The sequence below is a fragment of the Ursus maritimus genome, unplaced genomic scaffold (genome assembly GCF_017311325.1).
Source record: "Ursus maritimus isolate PB19 unplaced genomic scaffold, ASM1731132v1 scaffold_26, whole genome shotgun sequence".
NCBI lineage: Eukaryota > Metazoa > Chordata > Mammalia > Carnivora > Ursidae > Ursus > Ursus maritimus.
In genome coordinates this window covers 19,128,219-19,140,946 of record NW_024425119.1, presented here as the reverse complement: position 1 = coordinate 19,140,946, position 12,728 = coordinate 19,128,219, and the positions used below count along the sequence as shown (strand labels likewise).

General features: G+C 40.1%; 1 protein-coding gene across 1 annotated transcript in view; it reads right to left on the bottom strand.

The window, feature by feature from the left end:
• The window catches only part of PDE3A (phosphodiesterase 3A), a 314,149-nt gene that overhangs the window by 31,583 nt on the left and 269,838 nt on the right, over positions 1 to 12,728 (bottom strand). The window contains exons 6-8 of the mRNA XM_040642202.1: positions 7,681 to 7,900; positions 4,251 to 4,336; positions 279 to 433 (exon numbers count right to left, since the gene is read on the bottom strand). Of these exons, the coding sequence (XP_040498136.1) occupies positions 279 to 433; positions 4,251 to 4,336; positions 7,681 to 7,900 (461 nt within the window). The remainder of the gene's footprint in view (positions 1 to 278; positions 434 to 4,250; positions 4,337 to 7,680; positions 7,901 to 12,728) is intronic.

The window sequence follows — 12,728 nt, the reverse complement described above, 5'->3', positions numbered from 1 at the left end:
TACCTACACTTTCAGAGTCTAGGATTAAGAAATATCTGTAATCACTTGTGGAGCTGAATACTTGTGTTTTTAGTCACTAAATAAAAGAATTACAAAGAGCAATAAAACTTGGATAAGGAAAAATTATATTGCTACATAGGGGTATGGCTTTAAGGCATGCGTGATCCAAAAGAGATACATCTGTAAATCTAATGATTCAGGGATCTATTTCTAAGTCCATTTCTGTCATACAAGGCAATTTCTCAAGTAAAGGAATGAGTGAAGTGATATGGGGCTACCAGGAATATCATGGCTTCAGGCGTGTAGGGGCCACAAGCAGAAGCTTTCCTTAGAGGCTCTCTCAGGCACTCGGTCTCATCTTCGTTCTGTACAATATCACTGCTATCACTGTTGTTGTTGGTTTCATAATCAGAGGTAACTTGAGTAGTGTCATCTGCAATGGAAAGAGAACAGCTTATTATGAAACTTGCAAAGGGAGACAGGGGTTCCGTTTGAGTGAATATTCCTAAAGTGCATATGGCAAATACTGTGCTTAGGGACATACGGCTTTCATGAGCTTACACGCCAAGAACGCAAGATCGTAAAGTGGGGGAAAAGTACTTTTTTTTTTTAAGATTTTATTTATTTATTTGAGAGAAAGAGAACAAGCAGGGAGTGGGATGGGGGAGAGGGAGAAGCAGAATCCCTGCCGATCAGGGAGCCTGACATGGGGCTCAATCCAGGGATTCCGTGATCATGACCCAAGCCGAAGGCAGATGCTCAATTGACTGAGCCAACAAGGCACCCAGAAAAAGTAGACATTTTTTAACCCAATGCAATAAATTATGATCTGTGATTTATATGACATTCAATAATTCCTCAGTAATCATGCTTAAATCAGCAGCAGTTTATACTTTTTAAAAATCCTGCAACTTTATATTTCTTTTTCCTTTATGCATCTCCCGACACACTAAACCTCCAAGTACCTAAGTCAAGAATGGGCACATGGGGAGGAGAAGCTGAGCTGACACCCAAGCACTAAGTGGTCTGTAGGACAGGGCATAACAGCATGTGTTTAAGGGCCTGGGAGATCTTATGTATCCAATCTTGATCCCTCGGAATCTATGGCTTTTTTCCTTACCTGCCTCTTCCACTGTCTCCCATTTCGGTCAGCACTGAACTATGGTAACTAGAGGCCCAATCAGGTACTATCAAGTGTCTGCAGAACATGCTTCTGGGGCGAAGACCTCCAAAGAAGCTTCTCATGGCTGAGTATGTGCCTGAATGGTTTAGTGAGTGAGTGCCATGCGCTGGATACCACCGAAACATGTGCTAACCATCCAAACCTACACGCTCCTACAAGGCAGGTGTTATTGCGCAACACTGCATTACTCATGTCCTCACTTGCAGAAAGGAAACTTAGGCACAGAAAGGAGAAGTCAATTGTTGAAGGCACACAGCTGGTAAATTTTGCCACATGAATTTGAACTCACAAAATCTGACCCTAGTTCCTATATTCTTTACTATTGATAAAGTCTAGCTTTCTTTTTTTTTCCCCCCTGTATGGTTATTGCTAAGATTCCTATGCAATCTTTGCCTTCCCCTAAGTCACAAACCTTCCTGTGCTTGCTTTCAGAAGCTTTACTGTTTTAACTTTTACATGTAGGTTTATGCTCCATCACAGAATGATGTTTCATATGGTGTGAAGTAGAGGGTTAAATTCATTTTTCCCAACCCTACTGGACTTCTCTGGCATCTTTCTTGAAAATTCAGTGTCGACGTAGGTCTAATTTGGGGCTTTCCATTCTAGTCCACTGGACCTACCTGCTGATCCTCAGGCCTGCACCACGTTATCTCGATTACTGGAGCTTAAGCCTTGAAGTCGGGTAATGTATTTCCTCTAACTTTGTTCTCCTTTCTTTGGCTATTCTAAGACTGTTGGATGTCCTCATACACTGACTACCTAATTTTTCTTAAATTGCTAGTGAATCATGGCTTTTGTTATGTAGCCTACTGCCATCAGGAGTATCTTGTAGGACTTCTCCAAGGACCCCTCTTTCTTCCATCTTTCTCATGCAACTTATTCTACGTCAGAATGAGACACAGTATGAAAATGTAATTGACAAGTTTCAATCCCGGAATTTGTAGAAAAAAAATGAAGAACACTCAAAGGCCATAGTTCCATGTGAGACAACAAAGGAGATAAAGAACTACTTCCCATATTCTATCAGACTCAGTAGAGTCAGAGAAGATCAGGGACATAAAGAAGGGAATATTCTGAGTCTTCAGAATGCTACAGTATCAGAGAGAATTCTCCTTTTGATTTTTCCTTGCCTATGTCTCTTGACCTTTGTACAATGCCACAGCACACCATTCTCATAGGCAAATAATCAATCAATATTTATTGAGTATGTATCAATAAATGCTGAAGCAGATAATTAAGAATCATTCTTACATAGCTTTATCACCCTAATATCTGTAGTTCAGAGAAGCTGGGTTTTTTTTTCTACCTTGTGAACTTTTAGCATTAACCAAATGAAGTCTCTGGAGTTGCATCAATAAAAATAAAATACTAATTATCATAGTAATAAGACCAAACATGAACTATTTACAGTGACCCAAATACTGTAAGTGCTTTACGTGATTTTTAAAAATTGAAGTATAGTTGACATAAAATCTTACATTAGTTTCAGGTGTACAACATGGTGATTCAACAATTATATATATTTATTATGCAATGCTTACCGTAAGTGTAGTTAACATACAAAGTTATCACAATATTATTGACTACATTCCCTGTGCTCTTCCTTCCATCCCCACGACTTAATTTATTTTATAACAGTAAGCCTGTACCTCTTAATTCCCTTCACCTATTTCTCCCACCCCCTTCCTCTCCTCCCTTCTGGCAACTACATCTGTTACAAGTTTGTTTCTGTTTGTTTGGTTTTTTAGCCTCCACATATAAATGAAATGATAGGGTATTCATCTTTCTCTGTCTGACTCCTTTCACTTAGCATAATACCCTCTAGGTCCATCCATGTTGTCACAAATGGCAAGATTTCATTCTTTATTATGGCTGAGTAGTATTCCATTATATGAAGTGTCTTCCATATCTTGGCTCTAGTAAATAATACCGCAGTAAACATAGAAGTGCATATATCTTTCCAAATTAGTGTTTTTTCTAGTAAATAATACCGCAGTAAACATAGAAGTGCATATATCTTTCCAAATTAGTGTTTTGTTACAAATTAGTGTTTTGTTTTAAGTCATTTAATTCTTACAACAATCCTTTTTGGTAGGTACTATTATTATCCCCCTTTACAAATGCAGGAACTGAGGCACAGAGATTACAAATTAGTAGGCAGCCCAATAAGGATAAAACCAGGCTCTAATGATGGTGTTCCTAACCTCTCCATAATAATGCCTCAAGAAAAAGCATTTTTAGGGGCGCCTGGGTAGCGCAGTCGTTAAGCGTCTGCCTTCGGCTCAGGGCGTGATCCTGGCGTTCCGGGATCGAGTCCCACATCGGGCTCCTGGCTAGGAGCCTGCTTCTTCCTCTCCCACTCCCCCTGCTTGTGTTCCCTCTCTCGCTGGCTGTCTCTCTGTCACATAAATAAATAAAAAATCTTAAAAAAAAAAAGAAAAAGAAAAAGCATTTTTAGACACTTATAGTGACCTAAGCAGGGTATCTTCTGAGGCTGCAACGGAGACCTCTAGAGAGTATCCTAAAATGAAGGAGCCTCCAGTGTCCAAGATAAAATGACATTTCTTTTTTTTTTTTTTTTTTTGAAAGAGTGTATTTATTTATTTGACAGAGAGAGAGACAGCCAGAGAAAGAGGGAACACAAGCAGGGGGAGTGGGTGAGGAAGAAGCAGGCTCCCAATGGAGGAGCCTGATGTGGGGCTCGATCCCTTAACACCAGGATCACGCCCTGAGCCGAAGGCAGACGCTTAACGACTGAGCCACCCAGGCGCCCCTAAAATGACATTTCTATATAGTTCTATATAATTCATAAAATGACATCTAATTTAAAAAATATATTACATTTGCGTATAGGTATTTAAAACCATTTTGGACAACTTTGCATCAAAATCGTGCCCATGATGAACTGCTAGGTAGTAAGATTAAGGATGATTTTGTTTTCCTTCATTGTCTTTTTACATTTGTCATCTAAAAAATCAGAAACATATGTTACCTTTTTGATCAGAGGGGGGAAAAAAAAAGTAAAGTGATTTCCATGTTGAGGAACAGAATCCAAACAAAGAATTACCTGTTCTGCTTGGTGTCCGAACGGCTGCACTGTTTCCCTCCAGGGGTCCATCAGCAGCATTCCCTTGGGGATAGGGTCTACCACAGCTGAGAAATATTGGAACAGATGTAAGTATATTCTCTCTTTCAAAAAATCACAGCCACACACTGTCTACATACACGTGAAGATAGATAATAATCAAACGTTTCTACCTTCCACTTATTTGATTAAAAAAATTCATTTTGCTTTATACATGGATGCTGATAGTCCACCTTCTTTTCAAGGAGAGTGTGATCAGTAGAAAGGACCGGAAGCTTCACTCAACGCTCGTCCTCCTCCACAGTCTAGACCACATTTGAGACCACTGGCCAGATTTTGTGACATTATTTAGAGAATCTGGAATAATCTGCTACGTGCTCATAGTAGTGATTTTGGAGGTTCTGAGGCATAGTTAGTCAAAAATATCTTCCCCAGTGCAGTCCCTTTGTACCTGCCTAAAACCTCATTATTAGATTTATTTCTATGGGTTAAGACATTTTATGCCCAAAGACCCCTTGAAGATTGCCTATGCGGAAACAGAATGACAGTATATTAATTTTCTTTTTTGCCACAAAATAAAAATTAATTCCTTTTTCAAAACTGATCGGTCACCTGCTAAGGCCCAAAGGAAATGAACAAAGTAGAGGTACACAGTGATGGAGTGTGAATGGGAAATCGACTGCACAGAATCCTAGCTGAGAAAAACAGGCCAAGGGGGTATACTGTGAGTAATCTAGAAAAACGAACAAACTGGAGAGTCCTGGCTCTTTAACAGAGGACATTGGAGGAGGTAGGATACTTTTGTTTTCTCAACAGTTTTGACTGCTTTATAAATTAAAAAGCAACCCCACAAATGGCCTGGCAAGTTTCGTCTCTCACTTATCTTGTTCAGAAATTCCATGGTTAGATTTTAATTCTGGCTTTTGCTTCTGGGTTCTTTTCTTCTGCCTAATATTACAAAGGCTCTCAGAGGGGTTTTGTTTGTTATTTAACCACAGAGTACTCAGTCTAAAAGGAAAAGAAATGAAATGGCTCATAATTTATTAAATGTCTCATCACTTTTATTTTCCCTCAATTGTGCTTATACATGGAGTGTAGAGAGAAGCAGCTGCCAGTTAGAGAATATTTTCATCCTAAGTAAATTTATTTTCAAGCCTTAAACATAAGTGGAGAAACATCCCATGCAAAGTATTTCTAATTATGAGATCCCATCACTTTGATTTAGGGAATCGAAAGAAAATGACAGGACCAAAGGAAAAAGAAAGCAGATACGAATGATGGGCTTACATTCTTGGGTGACACTTGGCAGATGGAGGGTTTAAGAGTTTTAAGAATTTTCATTGCAAGATAATACTTAAAAGGAACACTTAAATTAGTAGTTCAAATATACTACCTCTCATGCCAAAAAAACCGCTTGTTGCATAGACCTTACAGCAGCCAAAAGACTGGGCTTCAACGCCAAACCCTTCGAGTTCAGCAGGGGAAACCACAATAATTAGTCGTGTGTTTCTGGAGCTCTCTGTGCCTACATGGGTGGCTGTGCCTTGAAGGCAATAAGAGAACGTGGTTTGAATTACAGACTTACAAAGCCCAAACAAATAAAAGACACACTACTGGATTTATAAACATTACCGAACAAGTAGGCAGTGAAATTCTCTTGTTTTTCTCCAAAACCTCTTTTATAAAAATCCCATTACATTCTCCCTTCTAAGAGTACAAAAAATAGAGTGAGAGGAGAAAAGCTACGTGAGTGGTAGATCTTTTCGGAACATCTCTGCTTTCTTTAGGCAACTCATTTCCCACAAGTTTGGAGCCCACAGTGGGAGAGTCTCCCTAGAAATGCTGGAAGCAGACGTCCTTGATGTTGATTACTCCACTGAGCTTCATCGTGGCTTCGGATGCATACCACAAAAACGTGTTTCCAAAGGATGTTCCACCACCCACTAGCTCCATGGGCAATTACTGTGTGTTAACCTAAAGAAATTGGTTCTGTGGTCAGATACATTCAGAAAGTGCTACCTGAGAAAAAATCAAGAGGTTTTCTTTTTGCAGGACTTCTCAGAGCTTTTAATAAAGTGATGTGTGTTGTGAATCACTGAAGGAAATACGTGTTTTACCGCAGATCATGTTTTGTGTATGTGGGGAAAGATGGGATTAATATTCCACAGCAGTTATTTTATTAAAGAAGCTCTCATAGAGAGGGTGACAGAATATCTTGGGGATGATAAACTAACTGTTTACTCTGGCCCCTGACAAATAAACTAACAAAAGTGATTTTTCTTTTTAAAATATTTATGAAGAGAAAAGAAGTAAAAATAAAGATTAGAAAAAGAAACAGCATTTGTTTAGAGTTTATGACTAAATGATCTGAAAATGAAATCTGTGAAGCTTAAAACTGAATATAATCATCACATCTAGGTGTGTGAACAGGTGATATTAGGCGACCAGTATGCAACTCATTTACTCAAAAGTTATCCTCATTCGCCTCAGCAAAGAAGTAGCATTTTGTTCAAGGCACTCTCATGACTAGACTTAGCTTAAAAACACTTAGCTCTTCCACTTAAAAGAATACTGTAATGCTTTAAGATCAGTTCTTCAATATGAAGATATAAAGAACAACAGTAAGGTAATCAGTTAAGAGGATTAGTATCTCCTTCTTCATGATAATGTTGGCAAAATTACTACTCTTGCCATGAGAGCCCTTTTTTTCTTATCCTCTGTGAAAAGACATCACTTCCTATTTCTAATTCTATTTAAAAATCATAATGCAGTACAAGCCAATTGCTTAACTGCATTCAGAGACCCAATTGAGCCCAACCAAAATGTGCCATGTGTTATTTGAGCATTTTTGTTTTATGTATTTAATTATTTATTTATTTTAAAATGTGTATTTTTAAGTAATCTCTACACCCAGCGTGGGGCTCGAACTCACAACCCCAAGATCAAGAGTCGCATACTCTTCTGATTGAGACAGCCAGGCGCCCCTATTTGCATATTTTTAAAGTGGGAATTGCAAACTTAAAATACTCTTAAAATGGCTAAAAATCCTCCCTGAAGAGCAAGTAAAAATTATTCCAACACATTATATAAAATTACTTGATACGAATTTTTAATTATATGCTTTATGCATTCTCCATTAGTAAGCAGAGGAAATATACACTACTTATTTTCTATCATCTCCAAAGGTTGGCTGTATGGACTGTATGGACTCTAAGCTTTCTATTAACAGGAAACTATGGAAAAATCAAGTTTCTATTCAACACGAATCACATTATCCTATACTTACTTTCCCGTTAACTTCTTTGGCAAACCTACACAGAGCTGTGCGGACTGGTGGTGAGTGTTCACAAGAGGAACACTAATACAAGTTTTCGGACGGGTTAAACTTCAGTTAACAATGTAAAATCCTTACCTGCTACATATAACAGGTGGAGGGAGGATCTGAGGAGACAGGTCAGGGGCACTCTGAGTATAAGTTAATGCCCTGTGAGAACCTAGGCCTTGTCTAGCACTTGTGTTGGCAGATTCTGGAAACCGCACTGCAGAAATTTTGCTGACGGGGCTGCTGACAGGAGTCCCTTGGGGAGGTGAGGAACAGGGCGATGAAAGAGGAGAAATTTTCGCTAGGGCACCTAGAAAGAAAAAGAGTTTTTAAATCACTAAATCACATTTTCTTTGAAATTAAAATTGCAATTCTTAAACTTCACCCTGGACCCCCCATTACTCCATCAGGACCACGTGAGCACTCAGGCCGGGCAGCTGGCCCCCTCTGCCACCATCTGGAGACAAGGTATACAGTGGGGTGTCTCCACGGCATGAAACGCGAAAAGAAAATCATCATAAAAAAAATCAGTGGCAATGTTGGCAAATCCGGGTGAAGCCTTGGTGTCCTGGAGTAACTTCAGGACAGAAGGATATTATTTTCTCCTCCCATTTTTGTTTCTTCTTGTCATTCTGACATAATGATAATAATTAAAATTTCCTCATGTGTTTGCCTTGTCCTAGGTTGTGAAATTTTCAGCAGTCACAGGATCTGCTATTGTTTTAAACATTAACTTATCTGGAGCTGAGTTTGGCAGGTTCTGATGCTCACAATATATAAAGAAGACAGATTTTTGAATAGCAATTAACTTTATTAACCATCAACATTTTCGGTAAAACTACCTGAGTCGTGTGAAACAAGACTCTGATTGGAGTCATTTCCGAAGAAAACATTTAAAAATGTATGACGATCCGTTTTAGATTAAACAATACGCCTCAAGCCTAAATTTTAAGTGTTGGTAATCCGTGCCAAACTGTGTTTACTCTTGACTGTGAAAATTTTACAGAGAACTGGCTTAGATTTCAAAGTGCTGATACTTGAGGACAAGGACGAGATCTTTCGAAGTTCCGCTCTCCCAAACACAGAGAAGGCAGGCCGTGCTTAAAACTGAAGGGAGCACGATCTTCAGAATAGCCATCTGTTTACTGTTTGTGGGCACTGTAAGGCCGAACGACCTACTGTAAGGCAAACGAAATGAAATCATTCCTTGTTTTCTATTTCTCACCACTCGAGGGAAACGCACAGCCGGCAGCTCTTACATCATCGGGTAATATGTGTGGGGAACTGGCAGCTGGCTGAGTTTGCTTCCAACGTCCAGTTCTCTCAGAAGTTTTATTTGTTACACCCAAAGATTTTCTGGTCCACTGAAAGGAATATTAAGCTTGCTGGAGGGCTTTTGTAATTTTTACGTTTCTTGCTGACACCATTATTTCTTTTGTTTTTTTGCACCAGATGAGAAATCCTGCTCTTGTTTCGATAAGTCTGGAGGTTGGCAGCCCTCCTATTCCTTTTCTCAATATTTATATTGTTGATTCCTGATCAAAAGATCAATCCCTTGTCTTCATAGGTAAATGAAACTACTCAGATGCAGAGAGGTTAAAGAACTTTCCCAGGGTCCCAGTGCTAATAAGTAGGAGACTATGGAGTGAGCCCAGCTGTTCTTAGTGAAAGTGGTTTTAGCCCACACCACTCTCAGAGACTGTCCAAGGAGGAAGAAAAATCCACCATCTGCTAGGCAGCATTTGCACTGCACTTTATAATGACACGACTAATGGTTTTTATTTTGATTTCTATTTCTATTGAAAAGATTTAGCTATTTTATCAAAGATACTGACAAACCTGCACTGTCCATAATGTCCTAAACAAAAACACAAAACAAAAACAACCCCCACTAAATTCTTAACTCAGAGTTTCCCAAAGAACCTATCATTGTGTGCAACAAAGTGGGTTACAGGTCCCTGTGAAGTACTAATGATTATAATTTTTTTTGAATAAAGATTTTAATTGGAAGCTTTAGAATAATTTTAATGTTTAATATTATTTCTAATATTTTATAATCAGATTCTATTATAATTTTACAAAATGAAGGAAATAAAATTTTCATCAAGCTCTAAATCCCTTCCCATTTCTCCACTGCCCTGTAACATTACTGTATTCACACATATTTCACAAATAACACATCATACATACAGAGCATACCTCATATGCTCTGATGGGAAAAGGTTGGAAAGGGCTCATTTAATTCAGACTATTTGTTAGATGATGGCCAACGGAGTCTTCAGATAATCTTACAAAAGCAATGTAAACATCAAGGAGTGGGCCGGAGGTGTGACGATGTATAAAGTATCTGTACAAAGTAATGATCTGTTTGTTCAACAAATATCTGTTGTGTGCCCCTGAGAGACTAAGGGATGCTATAGTGAACAAGGACAACATGTTCCCTGCTATCATGGAGCCTCCACTCTCTTGGAGGAGTCAGAAACTTAAAAAAGATGAGGAAGAGGACAAAAAGGAGGAAAAAAGAGAAAGAAGAAGGAGAAGGAAGGATAAAAAGAAAAGATATACAATGGAATATTACTCAGCCATCGGAACGGATGAATACCCACCATTTGCATCAACGTGGATGGAATAGGAGGGGATTATGCTAAGTGAAATAAGTTAAGCAGAGAAAGACAATTATCGTATGGCTTCTCTCATATGTGGAATATAAGGAATAGCGCAGAGGGTCATAAGGGAAGGGAGTGAAAACTGAAGGGGAAGAAATCACAGAGAAAGACAAACCATGAGAGACTCTTGACTCTGGGAAACAAACTGAGGGTTGTTGGAGGGGAGGTGGGAGAGGAGATGGGGTAACTGGGTGATAGGTATTAAGGAGGGCACATGATATGATGAGCACTGGGTATTATATGCAACTGATGAATTACTGAACTCTACATCTGAAACTAATGATGCACTATATGTTGGCTAATTGAATTTAAATTAAAAAAAAGAAAAGAAACCCAGGTAGTTATAAATGATATAAAGAAAAATAATGTGGAGAATGTAGAACAGAGAACAGAAATGCTCTAGGGGTAAAATTTGAACAGAGGCCTGGTGAAATAAGAAAGACTTTTAGACAAGTATTGGGGGAAGCATGTTCCAGATAAAAGAGACCTTACCTGTCAGAGGATTACTTGGGAGGTCACTGTGGGTGCAGTTTAGCAAAGGGGAAAGAGAGGGGCAGGAAATGTGGCCAGAGAATCTGCTGGACAAGGCTGAGAGGGCTGATAGGCCAAGGCAAGACTTTGTTTATTTTTAAAAAGAGATTTCTGATAGGCATTGCTTTAGACAATTCTTTAATTATTTTGATAGCTAATTGTGAATTTTGGGAAATTTTCTACCACTTTTTTAAAGATCAAAGCCCATGGGAACAGTGCCCATATCTGTTATAACACAACATATTTTCTAAAGGCAATTTATGAGAGGAGTGATTTTTTCACTGTTAATTCTTCATAGCTGCCAGCTGATATTCTCAGAGAAATGCAAGTCACTCTTAAATACAAATTTAAAAATCCCCTCAATGATTAGAGTTCTTGGAACTCATGGATTAACTAAATTTAAACAAAGAGCAGACCGTAAGACTCCGAACGTACTGCCTGGGATGAAATTTAAAATAAACCTTGTAACAGAGGAAAAGCACTTTGTCTCTGTAGTACTGTTAGTCTCCATATTTTGAACACTTTTAACAAGCATGAGTCTTGGCAACAACCATGAAAAGAGGGATATTTGCTCTCCGTCAACAAGATGGCAACATAGGATGTGCCCCACTTAGCTCTCCCTCTTAAGAACAATGAACAACAACTCAAGAACAAGACACCACTGAGAAAGTCCTGGAAAACCAGGGTGAGGCGGAAGCATGCCCTGGCACCACAGAGACCAAGACAGATTGCATTAGAAGGGTAAGAGTAAAGACTACAAGTTGACCACACTGTCACACCCCCAGGCAGCACAACACTGCATGGAGAAGTCTCCCCTGAGCCTCTGGTTTCTCCAGCAGGAAAAGAGAACCCAAGAGGATAACCAGCACCCCCCACCCAGAATTGTGGGTTGCTTTTTAGGAGCCCCTTTTCTGATCTGAACCTTGGGGATTACACGGGCATCTGTGAGGCTCCGCCACCAGGAACCTGACCGTGATGGATAAAGGGGTCGGGGCTTGCAACAGCCAGGACATAGATCTTGGCAGACCAAGTTCATACCTGCAATGCCCAAATAGTAATCTCAACCAGCAGCGTAGCTCATCTGCAGAACCAAGTTGGGGGTACACACTGATCAGCAACAGTCGTGGGTACAGATCTGATTCAGATTCTTAAGGAAGGAGTTTTGTCAGCCCGATAGCCCAGTATGCCCACACCCAGGCAAGGAGCTAAATCACAGCCTCACCCACTGTGGAGAGCACCTCCCAGCTCCATCTGACCAAAAAGACTGGTGACAATTCCCAGAAGCAGTGAGGTCCAGTCGCCCTTGAGCCAAGAAGTCAGAGGGCAGTGTGGAACACCCAGAACAAAGCCAGTACGGGGTGTGGAGTGTCCCCATGCTATGCACCATCAGGGGGATTTATTCACAGCTAAGGCTGAGGGTAGCTCCTAGCCCCTGTCAACCTCAAAACCTGTTTGGGAAACTGAAAGTAGCCATAGTGACTGCTCCCCCTCCTGCCCAGACAGGGAGCTGAGACAGCCACACCCACAGCAGAGTGTCATTTAGCCCCAGCTGACCAACTCCTGGAAGCTGTGTGGTCTAGCAGCACTGGAGCTGAAAGAGGGGCAGGTGCAACTGATGGCTTTCAGAACAAAGCCAGTGGCCCCGTTTGGACAAGGAGCTTGGAATGTGGGACGGCTTGAGTTAAGACAACAAACAACAAGCTTTGTTGGCTTTAGAGCTGCTTCTCCTGCTGTGCCCAGGCAGGGAATCTAATTTGTAGCCCTGCTCATTACCGATGATACAACCTATAGCCTGTCTGACCAGAGAACCTAACCAGAGCACCATCAATAGCCTTATGTACAGTGGCACTTGAACAGAGAGCACAGCCTGTGGGTTCTCCCATCTTCAGAGCAAAACTGATGGCCTCACGGCACCAGAGAATTCAATGCACATTCCAGCCT